This window comes from Acartia tonsa, chromosome 2, assembly GCF_053477335.1.
Source record: "Acartia tonsa isolate MP-2025a chromosome 2, ASM5347733v1, whole genome shotgun sequence".
In the NCBI taxonomy this organism is placed as follows: domain Eukaryota; kingdom Metazoa; phylum Arthropoda; class Copepoda; order Calanoida; family Acartiidae; genus Acartia; species Acartia tonsa.
This window is the reverse complement of record NC_137261.1, coordinates 28,796,125-28,822,622: the sequence shown is the minus strand read 5'-3', so window position 1 is coordinate 28,822,622 and position 26,498 is coordinate 28,796,125. Positions and strand designations below refer to the sequence as shown.

The 26,498-nt window shown below is 33.5% G+C and overlaps 2 protein-coding genes across 3 annotated transcripts in view; one reads left to right on the top strand and one right to left on the bottom strand.

Moving 5' to 3' along the window:
• LOC145309112 (uncharacterized) overlaps positions 1 to 3,633 on the top strand; it is a 12,488-nt gene extending 8,855 nt beyond the window's left edge. For both annotated transcript variants that reach the window (XM_080150318.1, XM_080150317.1), the window contains 7 exons: positions 63 to 152; positions 462 to 554; positions 913 to 963; positions 1,167 to 1,266; positions 1,864 to 1,925; positions 2,322 to 2,411; positions 2,799 to 3,633. In XM_080150318.1, the coding sequence (XP_080006444.1) occupies positions 63 to 152; positions 462 to 554; positions 913 to 963; positions 1,167 to 1,266; positions 1,864 to 1,925; positions 2,322 to 2,411; positions 2,799 to 2,916 (604 nt within the window). In that variant the 3' untranslated portion in view covers positions 2,917 to 3,633. The remainder of the gene's footprint in view (positions 1 to 62; positions 153 to 461; positions 555 to 912; positions 964 to 1,166; positions 1,267 to 1,863; positions 1,926 to 2,321; positions 2,412 to 2,798) is intronic.
• On the bottom strand, positions 3,528 to 26,498 carry Dhc1 (dynein axonemal heavy chain 1). Its single transcript, XM_080151565.1, has 21 exons — positions 26,478 to 26,498; positions 26,107 to 26,222; positions 25,293 to 25,414; positions 24,670 to 24,823; positions 24,162 to 24,362; positions 17,217 to 23,725; positions 13,332 to 15,802; positions 13,082 to 13,171; positions 12,547 to 12,696; positions 12,092 to 12,183; positions 11,586 to 11,634; positions 11,034 to 11,159; positions 10,316 to 10,395; positions 9,855 to 9,939; positions 9,459 to 9,581; positions 7,903 to 8,462; positions 6,960 to 7,128; positions 6,156 to 6,275; positions 5,785 to 5,906; positions 5,477 to 5,594; positions 3,528 to 4,740 (listed from the first exon to the last, which is right to left on the bottom strand). Exons 1-21 carry the CDS (start codon positions 26,496 to 26,498, stop codon positions 4,537 to 4,539), a joined length of 11,682 nt encoding a protein of 3,893 aa, XP_080007691.1. The 3' UTR covers positions 3,528 to 4,536.

Genomic DNA, 26,498 nt, shown 5'->3' with positions numbered 1-26,498 from the left:
TAAATATCTTTACAATGTTAAAAGGAATCACCATTGAGAATGATAACATGAAAATGTTTTAGAATGATGGAGAGAAAGTTGAAGGTGTTTGTGGATAGATCCATCCAATCTCCTTCAATCATCTGGGGAATTAGAAAGAGCTATTCGGAAGAGTAAGCATAGTTTTTATTTCATGATTTTAGACTTAAATAATGTATTTTAAAATCTTAAATAAAGATGTTTTGCCATAAGATTTAATTTTTAAGCAAGGAAATAAATGCTTCTTTCATTAAATGCATGACTTTTGAATAGTATCAATTGCTCTTATCAAGTCATAAAACAAATATTTAATATTCCTTATAAGATTTTCTATTCTAAAACATTACTTAAAATATTTGGATTTTTTTTTTAATTTTCAATTATTTTTAATTTTTATTATACAAAATAATTGTATTAATAATGTTGAAAATTGTAATTTTCAGCTTCAAGATTCGTCTGGACAACATGAACATGGAGATCCAACCTTTCCGCGGACTTCTCAATGACATCATTGTCAGATACAATGACTTTATTAGGTAAGAATTGCAAATACTATTATAAAAAAGTTTGTAAGCTTTGGTTGGTTTGAATAAGGATAAGTCCTCGAAACCACTAAAGACTAGAGTTCCATCCATTAAACAAAGTAGTAAGCGTTTTTTGTCTGAAGCTTAAAATCTCAATAACTACTGACCTGTTTTGGTTCTCTATTTCAAGTAAGCTTCACATAGGTACTGTGATGATTTGATGCTATTTTATTTTTTGAAGTCTTGGAATGGTTTTAAGCCATTTTTCTGGTCCCCCTCTTCCCCTTCGAATTCAAAGCCCCTAGATACCAATGTATTTAAAGTACCAAATTAATCAAATTTGTAAAATTAAATCATATGTTTATTTTAGACCCTTGGCCACCTGTGATGAACAAGAGAGAGAGTTTAGATCCCTCTATGAGTAAGTAACTACAATTCTCTCAAAAGTTATCTGAAAAATTTTGGAGTATCTTATCATTGGGGCTATTAACTAGCAGAGTCCAAACTATCAATCAATGATTTTTTAGTAGAGAAGGGGAATTTTTTATCATGTTAGTTAACTATAATTATAAAGAGTTCTTTTTTGTCACAAATCAAGACCAATGATACAATTTAATCTTGTAGTGAGTTGATGTTGAGAGAAAAAGACCTGTTTGGTATTCGTCAAGAGAGGGCCAACCTTAGGTTTGACAGAGACAGAAACTTGTTCAATTTCCTAGCTGAGGTAATCATTATAGGATATACGTCAATACATAGAAGACAGGGGAAAATTTGTCTTTAATTTAGGTTGTTAACATAGAACTCATTTATTGGTCAGTTCATTTATCCTGTAGGATGGGGAGGGGATGGGGTAAATAGGGTGGATCGTTATTTAGCTAGCAGCTGCAATGACAAAAATGGCTGTCTTTAGTAGCGAGACTACTCTATAATTCAGAATGTCCGTCTGTCTTTATGAAACATTTTGGCTCCTATAATAGATAAAGGTCTGATTTTTTTTTAGTAGGTTCACTATACAAAAGATCGCAGCTACTCTATGATTCGAAGTGCTCGCCAGTCTTCCTATTTTATTTTGAGAGAAACGTGATTTTCTCTGATCCTATATTAGATGGATAGTTGAATTTTTTAGTAGATTCCCTGTACCAATGAGCTTCCAGTATTTAATTTACCTATTCAGTTGGTCCAGCTATAGAAACATAAAAGTATCATGATTTTATATTTATTCACGTTATCTTTATTTTGCCTTTTCAATCATCTGCTCAATAATTCACTTTGTCCTTCCGTGTTTGTTTTGTGATATTCCTGATAATATATTTGTTTTTAGTTCGCTGCTAAAGAAGCTGCTCTGGCATTCTTGAAACGTGAATGGGACCTCATTGTCAGCAGGTTAGATTCAACAAAAAAGTTTGAGGCCTCCGCAGTGTTCATAATAAAGTTTGGAAACCCTTGGGAGGGGGGGATACAATACAAGTGACCATCGAGGGGCCAGTAAAAATTTTACCATTTGTAAATTAAGATTTATTCTGCCCTATCATTGGTACTTTGTATTGTATGACGTCAATTTTTTGGAGGCAATACGTTTTTTCGAAATATGAAATAGGATAAAAATATTTAAATGGATTTAGGATATACGTGGATATATTGCCAGGGGAAAATTCGTCAGTTCGTTCATCCAGTAAAAGGGGAGAGGAAGGGGTGAGATCATAGATACAAATATTTAGGGTATGGGAGTGTGTTGGAGGGTACATCAACCACAGAGTGATCATAGTTACAAATATTTAGGGTATGGGAGTCTGTTGGAGGATACATCAACCAGAGTGAGATCAACAGATACTGCGACACTGTACAGAGGGCGGATAACAACGCTGAAAGGTAACATTGTCTAAACCTTTTTAAAAACAAACACACAGTGAATTCATTTTTAGTATTTAATTAGTCAGCCAGCCATTTGGACTATTTAAAAATGTAAAATCATCGGAGAATTTTAAGTGTTAATTTCCTTAAATTAAAAAAGTCATTTTGTAAAATTCGCTACTCTTTTTAAAAAGTAGCATGATGTGTTTGAACGTAGCATCTCATAGGTCCTTGAAAGGTTAATAACTATCTTGGAGGAGAGTACCAGCACCCTTAAAGAAATAACCCACACAAAAAAAATTTTTAAACTAAAATTTAATAGAGGGTTGCCTCTAGAAGCGTAACCACCTGTTATCAAATAAAGAAATAAATTAATTAATTAACTTATAAATTTGTTAATTTCAGCATTATCCGTCATTACCAGTCTACTACAAACTCCAACATAACTGGAGTCAAGCTGCGCCCCCAAATGGGAAATACTGGAGATGTTGTCAGCTGGAGTGCTGAACCTATCTATGATTAGATTCATCAAAGTCAGTATGGCTTTGAAACCAGTGAATATCCGATGGATTAGAACCGGTTCTCAGCCATACTGAAAAATAAAGTAAAGCATTGTATTACAGACAATTTTCCACAAATATTGAAATAAATATCATAAAATCTATACCAATTTTATTAGCCCGGGCCTTGGGCCCTTCAGGGCTTACAGAACTGTTATTAATTTTATAACTATTAATCCACGAAAAGCTGTCTATAATACGATGCGATAAATATCTAATCAAGGTTTTGAAATGAATCATCTTATAAATTACAGTATAAAGAATAACAAAAATGGATATTTAATTAATTAATGTTTCTTCATCCAATTATTGCCGTTTTTCTAACCACCAGCCGTAATTTTTGTTTTTCTTTTTACTTGTTATTGGTTATATGTTTTTGGTTTGTAATTTACTATTAGAGTGTTCACAAGAAAGTTTTTCTAAATTGAAAACACTCTGAATTTTTAATTTCGTTTTTTTTAATTTTTGAGAAATATTTTATGATGATTTGAATAAATGATTAATTATGAATGTTTCTTTTTTTAAAAACCCTACTAACTAATTTGATTATTGCATTTATGAATAAGAAAAATTGTTTAGATATTATATTTTTATTCTATGGGACAATTGTTAATATAATTTGATTTATTATATTTGGTTATATATTTATGCATTGATACAATAAATTTTCTATAACAGTGTCTAATAGTCTAATATAATTTGGACAGGGCTCGGCAGCCGCGCGACAGCTGCCTGTAAGCCTCAGGTAAATCAACCTTTTACAACTTTGAAAATAAGTTGGAATATAAAATTCCCTTTATTCAATAATTTCAAAACATCAAAACGGATTACAATTAAAGGCTTAGTCACGGCTAATAAGCAGCTACCGAGCACTTTCTAATAAAATTTTGGGGTCAAGTGAGAAATATAAAGGTTCCAGTCTCTTAAAATCTTCTCAGCCAAACGGCAAGCTGCCTTAGTTCGAACAGATTGTTTGTAGCTGCAGCATCTACAAGTGAGCAGTCAGCCTTTTGGCTATTAGGCAACTTTCAAAAATCTTGAAAAAATTTTAAGGAAACTCTTCCTATTAATCAGACATAATACAATATTTGGATAAATATGTAAGTAAATGCGATACATAAATGCATATAATAATATAAATATTTATATAAATACAATAACTAATACTAAAAGGCCATTGTACAAAAATGTATATTTTTGTACATGTCATACAAGTCTATAAGTTAAAATTTTGATTTCTAAATTCTAGTTGATAAATATAATAGATCAGCTAAATTAAATAAAAAAATTCTAAAATTTTCTAAATAGGTATTCTAAATATCTAATGGGAAGAAAAAAAGCAAAATATAAGATAAGCTTCAATATAAAGCGTATACAATATAATAAAATACATAATAATTATTTATCGCATCGTCTTATAGACAGTTTTCTGACTAACAAAACTGGTATTAATCTTATGATTCGTGGAAAATTGTCTGTAATACGATGCTATACATTATTTTTCGGTCAGGCTGAGAACCGGTTATAATCCAGCGGATATTAATCGGTTTGGAAGCCATACTGTAATAATAAATATAATGTGATTATTTGATATCACACAGTAGCGCCACTCCCCGCATAACCCAATGCCTGGGCCCAATGTCCGACTCAAAATCAATGGACCCAATGTAGTTGATCTCCGTCCTGGCGGGCTTCCTGTAGATGGGACACTCGTACAGCTTGCTGTCCTTGCCGGCGGTGGTGTTGATAGCGTAGATGTAGATCACAGGCATCTGCTCGTACAATACCTAAACAATTCATTCCTCATTATAACGCAGAAAACAGGTCTATAGTAAAGATTTAAATAAAGATAACTCCCGCATTCCCTTTTCCAATGACCTTTTTCGTCTACTACCAAATTGTTTTCTGCAACTTGGCTGTGTAAATATTCCCAACACCAATGGCTAATTTTCAATGACCCAATTGAGAGTCGGCACTAGGACATTGTGATTGGGAGATACAATCATTTAACCCTTTCTTCATCAAGTGTTTTACTCAATACGCAGAAAGCTTTTTTTGTCAGAAGCAAAGGATCTCAGAAATTGCTGATCCGAATTGGTTGTATTTTTCCGGTAAGCTTTATAAATATTAGCTGTTTTATGACATCCCTCACCATCAAAGACTAGAGGCGAAACAACTTATAAAATGTATTTTGTATGATAGAATGTGAAGGGGACTAACTAAGCTTGTACTAAAATTCATTTTTAATTCAGGACTTGCAAACAAAGGAGATAAAATCAAAAGGAGAAAAAAATATATCTGAAGGGATATTTTGATCCACTCCTTACTTCCCTCCCTTAAAAACAGAACACTAGTTTGTAAGTATATAGTTATTTTTAAACAAAATTTTTTTGAATTTATTTACAAAAGATAAGAGAAAATATATAAAAAAAATCTTAATTTATATGTTACGCGTACAGGGATAGAACATAGCATGATAAAATAATCTTCACTTAAAATTTTCATGGAAAAACAAAGCAATACCTTAGGTCTTGATTCTACAAGTTTGCCAGTCTTCCTGTCCAAGCTGGCACCTTCCAGAAACAGTCCATGCACATAAACACCTTCAGGTGGTGAATCGTGAATATCTTCCTTGGCAAACCTAAAGGACAAAACAATGCATATACTTGTTGCGCATTGGTCATATGTATCTTCTCAAAAAAAGTTCAGCTCTATTTCCAAGAATATCATTACGTTTTCAATAGCCGTACAAAAAGATAGTCTGTTGGGCGGACGGACAGACAGACAACGTGAATTATAGAATAGCCTTGCTACTAAAACTAATTTCATACCTTGTAACAAGATTCTGACAGATGACACTGTCAAGTGCCCAGCCCTTGTGAGCCCTAGTCACCTCCTGTCTCATAGCTGTTAGGAAACCCTGCGGGTTGAAGAATCCAGTCACCCAGAATACCTAAGTATAAAAATTAGATTTGTTTTCTTATTTTTTATCTAAAGCTAAAGGTCTCAGAAATTTATTGTCTAAATAAAAAAATAATTAGATTAATTCTAGTTTAGTTAGCCTCGAGTCGATGGGCCGAAGGCCGATCTAACTTTACTATTCTATTCATCTATATTATTATTCGTGGAAAATTGTCAATACTACGATGCTATACATGTTTTTTTTAAGTATGACTCATTAATAAATACCAATGAAAAATACCTTTGGTCTGCCATGGAAACACCAGCGCTTGAACTGTGCATCTCTCTCCAACAACTCTGTGAACCAGAAACCTAGTGTCGTTGACCGCCAGGAAATTTTCTTCCAGGTTTCAGGCACTCTGCACCAATGTTTATGTATTAATACCTGATTAATACCTTTTGGACAGGTAATGGATTTATTATTATCTGGATCTTACACCAGATTATCATGTACTCTATCAAGTGAAATTTGTAATTTGCTTAAATAACGATTTCCCACATCTACCCCTCGACCCCATCCCCTCCCCTCCTAATGGACGAACAAATTGACCAATAAATAAGGTCCAAATTATAAACATTTTTACCTTGTTATAACGGTTGATACATCCTTTTTCAAGATAGGTCGAAAATCCCTAACATATCCCATTTTTTGCAGACAACCAACGTTATGATCTTTGTCTATAAAGTCAAGGCTGTGCAATGCATGGTTCAGTTCAGTGCCTGTCCAGTATTTAGTAAAATCTTAAGCCTCAGAAAACAAAACCCATTTTATGTAATAGGGGGGGAGTCAATTACTCCTCCTTCCCCCATTTGTTTATTAGTTGGATGCGGTTTATTTTTATCTTGGGGCGATTTATCTTGGCAGGGTGGTGGTACCCTCCCCCAAAACAGTTACAAACCTTCCGGGATCTATGAAAAGCTACACTGTAAAGGAGAAACATATTGGTTCAGCATATAGCAAAATCCCTTTGGTACACATAGACACAGATCATGTTACTTTCTTAAAAGGATTATAATTTCAAACTATTTTTGCATAAACATTCCTTGCATCATACATATTATCCAGAGTCTCTTTGAGATCATCACTCATGATAATTGTACCCTCCAGAGCCATGCGGAGGTCAGTCAAGGTCTTCCTCACCATTGTTAGGATTTTCTGCATCCTGTCAATTTCTTGACGCAGAAAAATATTCATTGGCAGCATACCTCCAAGCCTAAAAGAATTTCTGACTTGATATAAAACAAAATAAGGGGAAACTTTTGTTGTTCATGTGTTGACTAAATAAATTTATTAAGTATACAAAGTCTTATTGTCTAAACGTAATGACATCTGATGAATAATAGGCAATATGAAAAGTTTTAAATTTGAGCTTACTTTACTTCTCTCTTTTTTTCTCCTTCTGTTACTTTTTTCCTTTTTGAGCTTAGTAAAAAAACTTAACTTTTCATAAATTAACTTAAAAAGTTTTCTTGTTAGTTATATTTTTATTGTAAATGAAAAAGTGAAAATATTTTGTTTATTTGCTTAATGATAAATTAATTCTTGACATTCTTGATATAAAAATGTGCTTCTAATCTCTCTTTTAATGATTTACCTTGCTGTATTAAATTCTTATCTTTTAAAAATTAAATATTAAATTGAAAACATTTTATTTTTAAAACTGTAAAAATATTTAAAATATACCTAGAGAATTAAAAATATCTTATTTTGTATGAAGCTAAAGATCTCGGAAATTTCTGGTGGAAATGAGTTATCCATTTTAAGGAAGCTACACATAGGTAACAGCAAGGTTTTAAGTATTTAAAGTTTTAATTCTAAGTAATAGGATGGTTAAAGGCTATTTTCTGCTATAAAAGCTATAAACAAAATAAACATTCATCTGAATAGTATTGGTTTAGGTTAATTCTATAAAGTCCTGTGAAGTAGCAAGGGTCTGGAGAGTAATAGCTCCCCTGTGAGTTTAAAGATACAAAAATAATAGTATTACCTAACCAATGCCTCTTTAACCTCATGAGGTACATAATCTCTCGGCAGCTTTTTCAACATATCATCAGCAATCTTGCTGACAACAGCTTCTCTTGTCTCACCCTTAGCTGCTCCTCCGCCTTCCTTTGGCTGCACATTCAGGATATTATCCAGGATACCTTTAGCTGTGTTAATCTGGTAAGAAATATCAGCATTGGCATGAAGACCAAAAACTTCTGGAATATCCTGCAGAGGAAGATTACTGATAAACTCATTATATTCCTCAATTGTCTTGCATTCTGGGACCGGATATCCATCATAGAATTTAAATCCCGGAACAAATAAATTGTCAGAGAACCACACACTTGTAAAGGTATTGAGAAGACGTTTGTCAAAGTCATCAGTGACCCTACCCCCGTACTGGACCTCGCCAAGCATGAAGCAGACTGTCTGCCAGCTGATGCCACGTTTAGGGTCCAGGTCGTCTAAATGGTTCATGATGAACTGAGTGCTAGCATTGAAATCTGCACGGTTGAATTCATATGGTATGTTCCATCCCAGGGCACCAAATTTTCTTCTCTCCTAAAACATAACTCAAAATAATAAAATTAATAAGAATCCTGTTGTTTTCAATTATCTCAGTTCAAAACCTGCAGCATACAGCATGATAGGCCAGGCTGAATATGCTGAATAATTAGAGTGTGTACCTGTACAACAATATAAAGGAATCCTACAGCATACAGCATGGTAGGCCAGGCTGAATATGCTGAATAATTAGAGTGTGTACCTGTACAACAATATAAAGGAATCCTACAGCATACAGCATGGTAGGCCAGGCTGAATATGCTGAATAATTAGAGTGTGTACCTGTACAACAGTATGGAGAAAACCAACAGCATAGAGCATAGTAGGCCAGGCTGAATATGCTGAATAATTAGAGTGTGTACCTGTACAACAGTATGAAGGAAACCAACAGCATAGAGCATAGTAGGCCAGGCTGAATAATTAGAGTGTGTACCTGTACAACAGTATGGAGGAAACCTACAGCATACAGCATAGTAGGCCAGGCTGAATATGCTGAATAATTAGAGTGTGTACCTGTACAACAGTATGGAGAAAACCAACAGCATAGAGCATAGTAGGCCAGGCTGAATATGCTGAATAATTAGAGTGTGTACCTATACAACAGTATGAAGGAAACCAACAGCATAGAGCATAGTAGGCCAGGCTGAATATGCTGAATAATTAGAGTGTGTACCTGTACAACAGTATGGAGGAAACCTACAGCATACAGCATAGTAGGCCAGGCTGAATATGCTGAATAATTAGAGTGTGTACCTGTACAACAGTATGAAGGAAACCTACAGCTTACAGCATAGTAGGCCAGGCTGAATATGCTGAATAATTAGAGTGTGTACCTGTACAACAGTATGAAGAAAACCTACAGCATACAGCATAGTATGCCAGGCTGAATATGCTGAATAAATAGAGTGTGTACCTGTACAACAGTATGAAGGAAACCTACAGCAAAGAGCATAGTAGGCCAGGTTGAAAATGCTGAATAATTAGAGTGTGTACCTGTACAACAGTATGAAGGAAACCTACAGCATAGAGCATGGTAGGCCAGGCTGAATGTGTAGAATAGTCCAGAGTATCTTGTGATATATCTCCGTAGGTACGCTTCAAGCTGGCTCGTATACCCTATTATTTAAAAATATTATAACGAGGATTTCCATAAATTCAGAAGCTTATTAGCACTTAAACTTTAAAGTGGAGCATAACGAAAACTAATCTTTTTACTACTAATATTTAATTCCTTATAGTTTATAGGGCGATGTAAGCATCTTCTCTTCTGTAACTGTAAGACATACTAATTTATTTAAATGCATAGAAGTTAGGGCCAAGATTCGAGCCCATTACCATCCTGAGTTTCCTTAATTTCTTTAATTTAAAATACAATTTCAAGTTAAATACCTGAGGGGGTTCATTAGTGAACTTCAAAGATATTTGTAGAAGACCAATTGGGAAATTTATGTTTACTTCGGTTGTCATCCACACCCTAAAAATTTAAAACAGTAAATAAAAAGATAAATGGCACAAACACAAACAAAAATAAGATTAAAATAACTAAACAAAGTATTTTTTGTATTAGAGATATGTTTAGAGTTAGAGGAAATCTGCAAGAAATACACTGATCTTACTGCTGAAAGACTGCCACAAGTAGACCCAATACCCCAAATATGAAGCATCAGCTTCGATTATAGTTGTAGGCATTTTAAAGTCACATTTTATTTAGATGAAAATTTCTTTTAGTAGTTAAAGCGGTGCATTTCTTGCAGGCTTCCTTTAAGTAAAATAAACCTGGAAAATGCCACAAAATGTTACACTGAAATCAAGCAACTTGATGCTGTAGTAAAAAATGGTGAATATTCCACCTGAAGTTAGGATGCATATCATCAGTATCTAACATTGTCTGCATAATTTCTTCACAGAAATCCAAGGAGAGGTGACAATTCTAAAACAATATTGTTTCAAACTCTAAAAAATTTTATTCAATGATTTGTCTGTTTTAACACTCTACATGAGTTTACTTTTAATTATAGTGTATATAGAAATTTTGTAAACTTGTTTAAGTTGCAGCGCTACTTATGGACTTAATTGCAGGGAGTAAGGGGTACTAGTCCTTAAAGTTTTAGAATAACGTTTTCTTATTTGTTGGCTCAACAACTTTGGAGACTTTTATTGAATTTTGATTGTTTGGTTCAATAATTTGAGAGACCAAACGTTTCAACCAATAATTATAAGTAATCTACAGAAGGGTTATTTCTGTGTATCATCATTGTGGAATTATAAATCAATTTATCGGCCATTCGTATCCCTTTAGACTCCTGATTAATTGTCAGTATTTATGGTGTATTTCTTTTCATGATAATAACCTCTATATTCGATATTCAAAGAAAGGGGGCGGGTCGACCAATAACACTATAGATTTTAGTTTAGTTAAGTTATTTCTCCTGTGAGGGTGAAGATTTCCTTCCCCAAAATAGAAATAAGATTCACTGCCAAGTAAAAGATACGGTCCAGAAATAAAAACAGACAAAGAAACATCCTGTGGATTATATTACAAGCATAGCAACTCTATAATAATTTTACCTGGAGAAGGAGCCAATGTCCATTGACAATGGCGTCTGTGATCATTTTCCTAGCCGACTCTTCTTGTCCCTGTCCCATGGCCAGAGACCGGAAATCTTGAGATTTTCCCCTTGCCAGGGATTCAATCTGAAATTGAACAATTCTTTAATATTTGGAAAATCATAATTCTTTTTTTAAATTAAAAGCAAATAAAAAGTAAAAAAAAATATTCTTCTCAATTCTTTCATTGCAGGGAGGAAGTGGACTTTTTACTGTAAGATAAACTAAACCTTAATGTTTATAATCTCTTTCTGCTATTCCAACTCTGATGGTTTATAATTAAATACTGATTTATACAAGGGGTAATTTTTTTCTGCATAATTGGAAGGGTATATCTATTAATCAAAAAATGTCATATTCATCTCTTTATAGTTCTTTATCGAACCGTGTTATAGACAGCTATCCGTGGATATTAGAATGAGAGATTAAAGCAAGTTTTGTAAGCCCAAAAAGACCGGTTCTAATCCAGCGGATAATAATCGGTTTTCAGCTATACTGGAAAATATGTTATACCTGTCCAGAAGGATCAGAACCAGTGGACAGCAAACAAATCAATGGAACCCTAAATAATGGAATTTATAACTATCAAACCTATGTATTTGCATATGTTTTTCAAAGTGAGTGAGTGGTCATTGAGCTGTTTATTACACTAGTCCCCAAAGTTTTATAATAGCGATTTCTTATTTTTCGAATCAACAACTCTTGGGACTTTTATTAAATTTGGATTGGTTGGTTGTCCACACGTTTCGACCACTAATTGTAATCTACAGAAGGTGTAGTTTTGTGTATCATCATTTGAGATGTACATCAATTTATCAGCTATTGTCTTATCCCTTTAGATCCCTGTGTTCCCAATCTCTTAACTAAAAAGGTGGTTTAAGTTTTAGCCAAAACCAAAAATAAGTAAATAATTTTACATTATAAAGCTTACTAATTGTCACTTGAGTTGGGTTATCAAACCAACCCGGTCATTAAATTATGACCAATAAAATTGTAAAATTTAAGCGTAGCTACTATACCTGTTATCCGCCTCTTCTAACATTCCTTCAAGGTCAAGGACAGATGTTTCCAAAAACTCGGCACCAAGGCTATCAAATATATACTTTCTAGCCTAAAATAAAATAAAAACAAATTACAATATCTTAGGAATAAGGAAATAAAGTATAAGATTACATTTTTTACTTTTATAGACTATACCAGTGGCGTGCGAATGTTTTTGACATCCCCATAAATTATAATATTATAATTATAATTCTTTATAATTTATCATATTATTATTCACAGAACCAAAATCCAGGGGGTTGTATTACAGACTACAAGACTACCTATTCATATTTTTAAAACCGTAAAATTTATAACTGTTACGTTTCAATTGCTTCATATTTGTGTATGCACATTGCATATGTTACTATTTCAAAGAAAGAAAAATATTTAAATGTTCAAGGTATTTTAAAGATTGAAATGATTAGTATACCTGGGACAGGATTCTATCAGGACACCAGGACCTAATGAGCAGGAGCTTCCTGAATACATCCAGGTCCTGTTCCATGCCACATGGCATCTCCTCCTCCTCCGGACTCTCTGTGTCACACCAGTACTTCCAGTCTTTCTCTGTCAAGATCACCTATAACAAATTTGATGTAGTAATCCTTCTCCATAATTCACTTTGTCTTTCAGCCCGTAGTCAGTCAGTCCAATTTTGTTTAATGGGATTGGTTTTTCTCAGTTGTTATTCAAGATAGACAGCTGATTTTTATTGAAGATTCCCTATTATAATGAGGATCTAGTATATAATTTACTTTGTACGTTGGTAAATTCTATAAAATATATAAGCCGAAACAAATATATGGAAAGGTTTTGTGATTTTTTTATCCTTGTCCCTATCTTGATCCATTTATTCTTCGCTACTTATGAATGTTGTCATCCTTGTTTTAATAGTGGACCATAAGTTATGGCTATACTTAGACATTATAATTTAGTGACAAGTTTTAAAAAACATAAAAAATTACCTTATCTAACAAGGACGAAAATGTTTCCAGTTTTGTTAGCTCAACCAAGTTTAACCAGATAACGTCCAACATCCAACGGAATGGCTTGGGCTAAAAATAAAAAAATATATATTTCCTAACAAAAATATTTATGTATAAAATTAAGGTTATTTTTTGCAAAACATCTTCAAAGGTGTTAATACATTTAAAATTAGTTAATTCAAGGTAAATGTTGAATTATTTGGTGTAAAAAAATTTAAAAAGCTGTTACCTTTACTGAATTAAGATCTAATGAAGCTCCGCCTTTCAGGAAAATAAGAAATTCTGCATGAGTTATAACTCCATTGTTCAGGTCAATTTTCAATGCCAGCAGCATAACAAACAGAAACTTGTGAACCTCATACAGACCTCTGTCTGTATATTTCCATACTGATACTGTCAAATAGTCCAGAATATTAATGATCCTCTTTTCAATGATGTGAGTTGGTTTTGATTTAGATACAGCATTGTCAAACAGCCCAAGGAATTGTCTAAGTGAAGTCTGGTACATAACATTAACCTTGCTCAGTTCAACAATTAAGAAATAAAGAATACTGCCACGCTGAGCTACTGATCTATATTCCTCTCTGGCGGCATTGATTTTCTGTTCAGTTTCAGCGGAAATGGACAGTTTCTTGCTAACTTCTCCAGCTGTTGTTTTGGTCTCCTGTAACACTTCAATAAGTTCATCATCATCTACAATAGAACCTTCAACAGAGCTAAGCTTCTCAAGTAAACTGTCCTCTAACTCTTTCATAGTTGCTTTATTTTCAAGTACATCTTCAACCAGTCTAATTCTCTCTGTTTCAAGATCTGACTTTTCCATTCTAATGACTCGTCCTAGTAACTGATCCTCAAGACCTTTCATTGTTACAGTAAAGTCAATAATAGCACATCTAGCACTAATCTCAGGACTGTAAGCAGGGTTGGATAATTTTGTGGTTATAAACAAGTTGAAACCTTCAGTTAAATCCATTTCTCTGTCACCAAGCATAACCTTCCACACACGACCTTGTTTGATAAAATTCCTTTCAAGCAGATTATCAAGAATAGGATCTAATTCTTCACCAACATCTTCAATAAGAAGAGGTCTACCAAGTGATAAACAATCCTCAAGATGAGTTCTGAAGTACTTGTGATTTAGATTTGTAACTTGCAAATCATTGTACTGTTCTTTTGTTTTTAACCAAATCTTTCCTTGGCCTTGGGGATCTACCAGCAATGGATAACTTCTAGCTTTTGTGACAATAGCTGCATTCTGAAGTGACAACTCATCACTAGGCAAACCTTGCAAGGACCATTCTGATGTTTCATTACCATCAACAAGCATTGATACAACATTTAGATTGTTTGTATAAGGTATAGTTTTGTGTTTTAGCAAAGCTTTCCATGTGTTCATGAGTTGGTTTCTAAATTCTTGATTGAATGGACCTGAATATGATAAGAAACCACAGGCAAGTAAAGTATCTCCAATTAATCTTAGCAACTGCTCTTTGAAACTTCTACTTTGTTGAGTCCATCTTTGTTTCTCACCAGCCAAACCATTAATCAAAGTACTGGCTGCTGACATTTTCTTTCTACACACATCAGCCTCATTTGCCAGCTTTTGTTTCTCTCTGACAGCATTTGTATATAACAATTGTACTTTCTTTAGCTGTCTCTCTTTCTTTCTCAAAGTGTTTTGAGTTATTGTTAATTCTTTCATAGCAGCTTTCAAACGAGCTTCCTGGAAGGCAAGGTTAATCTTCAGGGGCAATACCTCTTTGTTTACACCAAAGAAGAATGCCATAGCCTTGGTCCAACATAGCAAACCAGCAATATCACCACACACTCTCTTAGCTGTTGCCATATTATAATCCTCCATGGTTAGATAAGGCTCAAGAAGTTCAACCATTTCATCATTGATAGTATCTTTTGGAAAGTTAAGAAGCTGGCTAAGGAAAGTTGTACTTGCCATGATCTTCAAAGCTTCACCCCAGCTTGGTTTAGGACAAGGAACAGTAGGATCTGGAGATATAAGAGGAAGTTTGGATCTGAATAGAATCATAGTACAGTCCATGACTCTCATAATTAAATGTGGAGGTCTTCCAAGTTTTCTGACAGTAGCAATGTTAGCAGGTTTAATTGTATTCAGAGCTTCTTCAGCCTCTTCAAGAGCAGGCCTAGCAGCCTCTAATTTTTCCTCAGCAGCACTCTTTTCTATCTCAATTTCACCTACAATTTTCTCAGCTTTGTCTTTGCTCTTTTGCACTTGATCTTTCATAATTTCTGCTTCCTTAGCTCTTTGTGTTACTTCAACCAATACTTGTTCTGCTTTCTCATTAGCAACCTGTAAATGTTTTTCCATAACAGCAAGTTCTTCTTTCAAAAGTTCAACTGCTTTTGATGCTTCATGAAGTTTCTCTAGACCCTGATTCATTCTGGAACTCATTTCACCAATTTCTTCTTCTTTCTTAGTGTAGACAACTTTATAGCTGTTGATAAATGACAAAAATGACTTAGGAGTAACATGAGTAGACCTTCTAAATCTTTGGAAATAATTTACACAAGCAACTGACACACTGTCTTGCACAGATGCCATTGTTTTGAAAAGGTTCTTCTTGATGTCAGCTGAGCACATGATTTTAAATGACTGTAGAAAATGAGTGGCTACTGACACCAGAGCATCTTTGGGCCATGGTTGGAACCAATTTATTGTACAACCTAAATAAAAAATTGAATAGAAACACTTAAATGTCAGTATATCACAACATCAGGGTAAGTAAAGAAAATTTGATAGCTATATCTGATCTATTTACAAAAGACAACACCTCTCAACATTCCCACTCAACTCCCCTTTTCCCCATATGTATATAACATACAATCCCACTATCTAACACAAACATATATGAACATACATAAAATAATAGACTTATAGTGGCTGTTCATAAGCTATTCTACTTATTTGTCAGTTCATAAATGTTTGTCAAACTTATTTTAAAGAAAATTCTTATCCCTTTATTTATTGCTCTTCTTATGGACATAACTTTACATGTTAAATTAAAACCCATAAACTTAATATAAATAATCCATTGCAACATTTAGTCGTTTTTAACAGAAACATTAAACTTAATTTTTTTCAATGATTTTGACTATTAAAATGGGTATTTTATTGTAAAAATATAATTAGTTACTGGAAACCTAAATTTATGACAAAAATAAGCTTATCATTTTGTTTCTAGGCCACGTAGTTTAATTTCAAAGTTTTCAACATGAGCATTGCGATTCTTTCAAAATTTTTATTGTACATAAAATGCCATTTTAAAATGCCTAGAACTTTTTTGTTACAGAAGCTGAAGACTTCAAATTTGGGGTATTTGGTCTACTTGTGGCAGTCTTTCAGCAGTTAAAGCGTGGTATTTCTTGCAGGCTTCCTTTAATTGCACATTAAAATACAGGAAATGTTTTTTTTCCAATCTTGGCTTAGCAAAAATCGGCCGAAATAATCAGAATAGATTTTTTTGTACACAGTCCCTTTATTATCTATATTTATAATATTACCATAGAATTGCAATTATTTTTTAGGCCTTGCTTTCAAAGCACTTTTCTTTTAATTCAAAATTTATAAGAAAATAAGTTTTGAATAAAACAAATCTTGTTTATATTGTTATTAATTTGATTAAAGCTTAATTTTATATCATTGGGATATATAACAAACTGCACTGTAAAAAATATGAAAATTTAAATACAATTTTCAATTATCAAATATAACTTTACTAGTTTGCTAGTTATATTTAAAAGGGGTAAAAAAAAATAACTTAATCTAACATCTGTTATCATAATAATTTAGATATTTTAGAAATTAAAACAGATTTGGGTTTTTTAAAATAAAAGTAGAAGTAAATGAAAAAGAAGATGTGAATTAGAACTAGATAAAATATAAAATGTAAATAAAAAAATGAGGACATAAGAACAGCAAAGTTTTATACAGAGGGAAACATAAAATCAATAACAGACTAATAAATATCGCAATCTTTAAATAACACTTGGATAGTTATAAAATATACCCCAGTTATAGAATAACCATGATTTTAACCAAAACATTTTCTATTGTATAAAAATATATAAAAAAATTTACCTGAAGTTAAGCCAGGGAATTTTAGCGCTCTTGACCTAAACTTTTCTCCAACAGGTGAGAAACACAACACTACATGAAGATTCATCTTTACTCTGTCCAAGAACCAATTCATTGCATTTTCAGGAGTTGGGGCAACCTTAGGACATTCTCTCTTCATGATTGGCAACAATTCAGTGACAATTTCACCTTGCTCATCACGTGTAAATAGATTTGATACAATTCCACCAGCTAGAACATTATTAATATACTCCAAAAATCCTTCTTCTTTAATATCCTGGTCTGTAAATAGGAATGTTGTTCCCTTTCCTTGGATTCCACATGTTCTGAATAATATTTTCAAATCCTCAACAAAGTTAGCTGTATTATATGTTCTTGTCATTGTTACTTGGAAGGTTTTATATCCAGCAATAAATGATGCAAGTTTGGTTAAAGATTGTTTACCTGAACCACCAACACCAACCAACATCATGTTACCTCCAGGATTTCTGATAATTCTTGATATTTTTATAAGATTAATAATTGCATCTGGGAAAAATACAAGATCCATGTTGGAACCTCTCATAATATCATTATATTGATCTAAGAAAACAAGTAATCTGTCTTCTAAAGATTTAAAACTTTCAATAGGCTCATAAATCTTGGGAAGCTCCATTTCAGCATCTTCAACCTCTTCTCCTGTTGGTTCAGGAGCATCACGCATAAAGTCAACAAAGTATCTTGCATCTTCAGCCATCAGCTGATAGTCTTCACCCAATTCATCAAGTACTGACTGCAGCAAACAATTATCAAACCATTCTTTGTCTTTATCTGATATAAATCTGTCTGACATTTCTCTTGTCATCTCATGACGCCATAATTTCATTGTTAATTCTTCTGTATTGATAACATTTCCTTGAGTTCCAATCATTCCAAGCCAAATTCTACTTAAATCTCTGAGATTAAATACATAGTGAAATTTTGATGGTGTTGGAAGCATTTTATCCTTAGTTTGTTTCCAAATCTTTCTTGTTACTGGAATCAGTTTATCAATTAGAGAAATAACCTCATCACAGAATCCTCTTGTTTTGTTAAAATGTCCCTTTGAAATAATTCTAAAGATATGATCAATAGCTTCTTCTGTAGGAATAGTACAGTTAAATGTTATGAAGTGTCTTTTTAATCTTTGAGGAATATCATTTCTACCTCCACCTGGGTGAATCATAGCAGCCAAATATTGAATATCAACAAGATTACTAAAGTCACCCGGTTTGTCAAGACTATAGTAACCTTTCATCTCAATCATGGATCTAAAGAATTCATTTGTAACCTGATCCCCCCAACTGTTTATATCAGGTAGATTAACATCATCAACAAACATTGACATCCTTTTACCAGCAGGTGGTCCATAGGTGCTACCCATTCTTTTGTCAACATTGAACTCAACACTTTTTTGAAAAATTTGTGGTGTAGTTGTGGATGAAAAATTACTGTTCATTACAACATGTTCTTCCCTGCTAAATTTTTTGAGGAATGAGTTTAGAAGAGTTGTCTTTGCAGAACCTTGCTCACCAACAAGTAGTACATTCTTTCTTAAAGCATGAACATTACTGATAAGAAATTCTGTTCTTATACTGCTAACATTAGGGATCAAAAGATTGCTGTATGTTTGTGGATTTACTTCTGGTGGTTGATAATCCCCAATCTGATCATTCCAATGTGACCATTTACCAGAATTAGGATTTACTACATAATTGTAGATTGTATCATTTTTAGGAAGTTGTGGAAATTTTAATTGAGTTCTTTCTTTCATATAGTTTTCAAGTCTTGTTCTTTCAGGATTTTCTAGATAACCACCAATAGCCCATGCAATAGAGAATATGTAAGTCTGTTCATAATCATTTCTATTGGGATCTTCTTCCTCGACATTTTCATCTTCTTTCTTTTCATCATCATCACTATCATCATCGTCCAAATCATCATCATGAACAAAATCTCTTTCTTTGTTGTTTGCTTTCTTTTGTTTCTCATTAGCAATTGTCTTTCTTTGTACAGCATCTTCATTCTTTTGTAAACAAGGAAGCAAACATTCAAGAAGGCTAAGCAATGTGTTCAATACATGAACCTGAAGAACATTCATTACAAAATGCAAGTTAGATACTGCCCATTTGTAAATTCTAAAGAATGTTGCTTCAAAAATTTGTTTTAGAGGATCCGTATGCTCTGATGACAAGCCCATCTGTTTGAACCAAGATTGTAAGATTGGAGCCCAATCTAGACCAGAAGATGACATGTAAACCATACCACATCTTGATACAGTAGCTGGTGATGCATTATCTACATTTTGAGGTTCAAATATAAGTTTCACTTTTGGTGGCATAGGCAACCTGTCACCATTAGCTAGAGTAAGTGTTTTGTTATCATCAAGTACAGAATTTAAATTTTCAATCCAATGTGGATCTACAGGACCATCAAGAACAAGCCAGTAATGATCATGTTTCTTTGCCTTCATACTTTTTCTCCACAGTGAAGAGAAAATGCCATCACTCCAATCATTAGTGGCAACATCAAGTCTACCAAACATTTGACCAGCTGTAATAGCCTTGGGATTCAATTTCATTTCTTTATGAATTTTACCAGTTGCAGTTAGACCTTTTTGTAAGAAGCTAATACATGTAGTTTTACCAGAACCACTAGGACCTAACACCATCATACCATGTCTGACTCTTTGAGTTTCAAACAACTGAATCATTTTAATTGCCCAAGATGGATGGTAAATTAGATTAGCCTCAGCAATCTTTTCCTCTAAGGCTCCTTCAAGTTCTGGATATCCAGTCTTTTCAAGACTCAAGTTAGGAAAAAGATCATTGACCAAAGACATAAAAAGGGGTTCATCTTCATCAACAAGTTTTGATAAATTCATGTCTTTCAGAACTCTCATGACAGTGACAGTCTCAGTATCTTTTGGACTTGCTCTTTTTGCAGAACCAAGAGTTCTTAGAACTGACAAAATATTCCTCAAACCAAAATCATAATGAACTTGTTTTGTCAGCTGTTCCTCACAAAGTTTATAAAGTGTGAAAAATTTTCTGGCCAATGTAATATTCTCTAGGAAACCACAACTAGCCAACTTCACCCTAATAATAATTTGTCTGTCAGGGACCATCATAGCAACGTTTCTAAATTGAATCTTCAAGTTTTCAGGCAACTCCTGTCTACCAGCATATGTTGGGTTCATAGTGATAAAGATACCAAATTCAGGATTCATATCCACAGTATCTCCATCAGTAAATATAAACTGCTTCCTCTTTTCTTTCTTGCATGTAAGTACAACAGCAATCTGCTGTGCAGCCACACTAAGTACAGGAAGAGCTATTCTGTTAAACTCATCAAAACATCCCCAAGATCCTGATTGCGCCAATCCTTTATAAATTCTACCAAGACCTTTGTAGTCCATTTGATCTGAGCAGTTAAACACAACAACATATTTACCAAGAGCTTTGCCCATGTCCTTTACTGTTTCTGTCTTACCTGTACCAGCAGGTCCAGCAGGAGCTCCACCCATGCACATACCAAGTGACTGAGCAAGTGTGATGTAACACTTATCTGTGAGTGGAGTGATTACAAGACGTTCTTGACATCCTAGGTATTCATTCTGATAATAAAAATTAACATCTGTTATACTAATTTGTGTCTTTTCAATATCTTGCTTGAAATAGAATCTTCCTTGCTTTAGCCATTCAAAATCATTCATAGTTTTAATGTTCAATCTTACAAGCATGTCAAAAATGTCTCTTTGATGCATGTGTACTGTAATCAAAGTTTCAAACTTTGTTCTTTCCATTTTATCAAGATTCTTAGTTGTTTGACTGATAAGTGTGTTCAGTAAATCTAAGAATTTATTATTAGTATCTGACATAATCTTTCTGTCTAATCTCGAGTTAGATAACGCATTTTCTGAATCTCTTGTCCACACCATTTGTAGTCCAAGAATTCCAATTTGAGCTTGAAATTTAGAAACAAACTCCAATAAATCAAAGTTAGAGTCATTAATAAAGTGAAAAGCTTGTCTAATAATACAATGAATAGCTTCTTGTGATGCTTGCAACAATCCATTCAACCACACTTCAACACTACCTTCAGCTCTGACTGGTCTTTCAAGGTGTACTGTTTCACCTTCTGAGGAAATAATGGAAAGAATCTTGTTATAATCTTGATCATGAAATTTGACAGCTGCAGTATTGTCAAATATAGACAGCAAATGAGCTTGAATAGTATGAGAATCTGAAGCTTGACCAAGAATCTCCAACAAAGATGGATCTGACACAAAGAAAAATCTTGGGAACATAAGTCTTTTCTTTTCAAGATAACCAGTAAGTGACTTTTGACACATCTCAAGCTGCTCTTGTAGATGGGGAAGGGTTTGTCTAAGATATTCATCACCAACACAACAGTTGACAACACCAGGTGTTTCATGAGCCCTGGCCATAATCTTTTGCCATGCCTTGTCAATCTTGTAGAATCTCTTTGCCTCCTTTGGCAATTGTTTAGCAATGTCACCACCCACAAATACAGCTTCAAGATAAACCCACATGTTTTGAACAAGAAGCCATCTTTCAAGAATTTCATTAGTATTTGAAAGATCTGTAACCCATTTCTGGATTTGTTTTCTAAATGGAGCATTGTATCTGTTAGATAGAAGTGAGCCAAGAACCATAAGACTGTCCTCTGCTTGTCCAACAATCTCAGCTGTTGTATCACCTCTAAGTAATAACTCACCTCTGTTTTTGAATACATGAAATGACAACTCTTGCATTGTCCATTCTGATGTGACTTGTCTGAGTTTAGCTTCAATATCTTTTTCTTTCAGAGCAGATATACAAACATCTTCAATGTCTTCTTTGTTGACAAGCAGTGGAGCTTCCATAATATCTTTCAGTGCAAAACCAGCTCTCTCTAAATCAAATTGATGTTTAGTAATTTGTTGAATTCTCTGCCAATGTCTGTATTTCATAGCTTTATTACTCATAAGTTCAAGTAGAGGACAAATATCATTGAAGTCATCAATAATCTTCTTCAGAGCATGGAAAGCTGGCCATTCCTTCAAGGCCTTTGGAAGCTTTCTGCATCTGTTACCAAACTCCATAAGTTCATTGTTAATCTCCTCAACATTTATCTCAATCCAAATGATATTATAGTAGCCATTAACACTATCAATAACATCATTATACAATTTATACAATCTTTGAAGTAGATTTAATTCTTTCTTGATAGCATTCAATTCTGGCTGCTCAGTGTGATTTAGACCAAATAGATCCTCGCCAACACTGTAAGATGAGTGCTTTCTCCAGAGAGCATCAAAGTGATTCTGAAATACTTGTAATCTGTCTGATGCTTCCTTGGGTGACAATCCTGGCTGCATAGGTCCATTGCCATGATAATCTGTAACAAACCCATCACATTCAACCTGGAATATCTCAAGATTGCTAATAAGTTCTCTCTGGAAGTGTTCTTGTACAGTGAGAAGTAGAAGTTGTACATCCATTGCTTTACCTTGCAGCTGGAGCCAGTTAAATTGTAGACATTCAACTTTTTCGGTGTCATCTTTGGATAATTGTAACTCATACTTGGAAATCAGTGTAAAAGCTTCTTCAACAGTTTCAATTTTCATATCAAGATCAATTTCAATTTCTCTGATCTTCTTCTGGGTTTCCATAATAATTCTAATATCATCTAGATCATTAATTGGCCTGTCTAACTTTCTATCAAAATCATTCAATTGTGCAATAATAAAGTCCATTTCTCTTTTATATTTAAAATGTACAGCTTTTGTTAGTATATTAATCCATTGCTGGAGTTCATTATTCAGAGTTTCTTTAAATTCTGACGTACTGATTAAGATGGATCCATATTTAAATTCATCTTTTTCTGTTGAAAGTTGTGATTTTGTCATTTTAAACTTATGCAATTCCTCTTCAAAATCTTTTAATTTTGGTTTCTTTCTGGCTATCTCATCAACGTATTCTTCCCTGTCATAAGTCCAAACTTCAGAATATCTCTGCCAGATACTTTGGAAGGCTGTCAGCTCCAGTTTCATTCCAGACATAGCATTAGCAAGCATACCCAAAGATTTAGTAACCTCCTTGCTTTCAGAAACAACTTTTGAAAAATTTGATGGCTGTTCTTCAATCAAAGGAATTTCTACTTTTGATGCATTATACAGCTTCTTTAAATCTTTGCCTGCTTCATTATGATTCATTCCAATAATTTTACCCCCTTTCTTTCTAATACTCTTCCACTGACTGACACCTTTTGTTACAGAAATAATAATCTTGCCAGCAATATTGAGCATGTTCTGAACTTCATCAACAGATGGTCTGACTTCAACATTAGGAATATTAAGATATGTAGTGAGAACAAAGAGAATATCTCCAGCATCATAGCTTCCTTCATCATCTGGTTTTGCTTCAATTTGTTGTTGACCATCGCCCACAGCAGAGTTAAAATACTTGGCTAAAACTCTCAATGTGCTCCTAAAATTTAGTTTAATCTTGTATTTATATGAAAATTGTATATAAATGTAAGTAGGGAATTTAGTTTTGCTCCATGTTTCATAAAAGATGACAATCATATCTGTAAGAATATCAATCTTTCAAATTTGATGAAAAATGATTTGTAAACTAATATACAATGATAATAGAGAAAATCTGATTATATGACATTTATTGTGAAAAAACAACTGAGTAAGATTTTTTTATTTAAGAATAATTTACTTTCACCCAATATATAAATCAGTGAATAAACTTTAAAGTGAAAACTCTTTTCTTAATGATCTGACATCAATTGTCTGACAAAATGATGCAGGAGGTTTTATATATTTGTGTCTTTCATACTAAAAATGATACATGGTGCACCTGTTGGTATGAAATATTGTTTCCTATCTTTTGTTTAAATATGATTAGATTAAACCCATTCCTAACTAAGCTGATAAGTTTCTCAGATATTTTCTTGCTGTAATTTCTTCTGATCTCCTTAGCAGCTGAGTTGACTGCTGTTATTTGATGTTTATCCAGCACAGTGAGAAGATTGGCTATTTGATTTGCATTTAAATCACCTTCTTCTTCAACACTCTTCTTCTTTGGGATAGAACTGAACTTTCTACTTTTCTTTCTAAAAAATGAAAAATACATTTTTAATGTGTTAAAGATCATATACAGCAGTATATGAAGGATCTCGCTAACCATTGGTCTTCATTTAATTTTACAACTAAAATTGAAGTGAAGGGCGACTTCCCCCACCTCCCGTTACAACAAGTGTCTAGCTAGAGGCCTCTAGAGGCGTAGCTGCTAGGAGTAAATAATGTCATAAAAATTCTATTATGTTAGGCTTATAAACCAACTTTTTTTTTTAAATCTAAATAATTAGGATATATATTGTTAGCTATAAAAGTAAAACATTTAGAACAAGATAAATTTACCTCATGGCGGTGATTGACTTTGTGATCAAGGAAATAGATCCTTGTCTTGACTTGCGCCTAGCAGAATTATCTCCATCCTCAGAGGCACTGTACACTTCATCATCTGTGTCCCCAAATGGTGATTTGATTGAAGTGTTATCCTCCACTGCTTCTCCTATACAAAATTATGAAAATTTTAGTTGAAATAATAAATGGCTAGTGGGGGGGAGGGGGGTAGTCTAGTCAACCCCTGCCCATTGTATATTTAATTCAAAATAAGAGCAAAATAATTATTTTGTTCGAGGTCATTTTTTTCTAGGGATGATATCTTTTGGAAAGTGTTAAACCTTCTAAAGAACTATAAGAAGCTACAATTTAAAGGAGAACCATATCAGTTCAGCGGTTAACGAGATAGACAGACAGACACAGACAGGTAGCTTAGGATGATATGTTTAAACATAAGCATTTGCATGATAATTTTCTACTATGTTCAATTATGTTTTAACAAATATCAAATAACTCGTCCTAAAATCTTATAACTATGTAAAGATTTGGAAAGAAAATCAACATTCTATGAAATATATTCTACAATAAAGTTAAAAATTTGAAATAATTCCTAAAATAAATATGAAATGAACTTTTACCAGTTTGTTTAAACTCCAAGGCCAGACCAATAAGGTCTTCAATAGCATCTTCAACCATACAGCTTCGTTTTTGCAACTCTTTTGATCCTTGTTTACATCTATCTTTCACTTTCTCCAAGAATCTAAAAAGGTCGAATTTTTGGTCCTTAAAAATTCATATGAAATAAATATTTATTGCGGAAAAATTTCATATTTCCTTTCAACAAATTCACCTACCCTAAAATTTCTATTCTTTAATTGATATTTTCTAGAAGTCTTACTTGTAATAATTAGTACCCAAATTATATAAAGTAGTAAATTTTTTTGTCTGCAGCTTGAGATTTCTGAAGATAAATACTAATCCGATTGAGCTCCTCATATTAGGGAAGCTTCACATAGGTTCCTTGATAGCTTTTTCTCTGTCCTTCCCTAACCCTTCGTAAACAGAGCCGTTAGATGCTAGGGACTTAACCGCTAGTAACAAACTGGATCAGTTGTGAAATGTTCCTTGGATAGATTATCTTTAAAAATCTATGAACTTTATGCTATGATCACACATAGTTTTAACCGACAAAAGAAGGACTAAAAATTATCTGGAATAACCACTTCTCAATAATGTACAGGTATCTCGCAGCGCACATAAAAGCGTAAAAAAGACTCATATTACAAGTGTTTTCTTCAGCGAAGCTTTCTCATGGCCATTCCAGATTACTTTGAGGCCTTCTTAAGCTGCTTATAAAGATGTGCGGGCATAACATGTTTGTTCAGCCGTTTGCTAGCAAACAGCCTTTAATGTACATAGATTTTTTAAAGGAACATTTTACTGTGAACTTACCTATCCAAGGTCCAAGGATCCGTGGTGGGGAGCTCATAAAGTTCAACAGAAGCCATACTGTCCAACAGTTTCTCTACTCTGTTCTCATATATATCTCTGGCACGGTCAATTAGATCCTGAGTTAGTTCAAATGTTCATACAAATTGATATGTTATCACCTGGATGTTGCACTAAATTTTAATGTTCTCTGTTAAAGTGATGCTCGTAGTTAGCTAAAAAAAACGATAACGCCATAACCTCCTATCCTACTGGATAAATGAATTGACCAATGAATGAAGTCCATAATAGCAAGCTAAATGAACGATAAATTTCCCCTGTCAACGCATACTCACACATTTTAGGTAAAAACTGCACTTATGGTATAAAATTACCAGCTGCTGAGCCCCTGGCAT

Bases quoted from the DNA above. Each gene is read 5' to 3' on its own strand.
- Dhc1 (XM_080151565.1), bottom strand. From the start codon at position 26,498: ATGCCAGGGGCTCAGCAGCTG. The intron at 24,363-24,669 runs GTAAATTTATCT...TTCATTTTTTAG, and splicing joins AAGTCAATCACCGCCATGAG to AAAGAAAAGTAGAAAGTTCA. The intron at 12,697-13,081 runs GTAATTTTTTAT...AATTTGTTATAG, and splicing joins TTTCGTCCTTGTTAGATAAG to GTGATCTTGACAGAGAAAGA.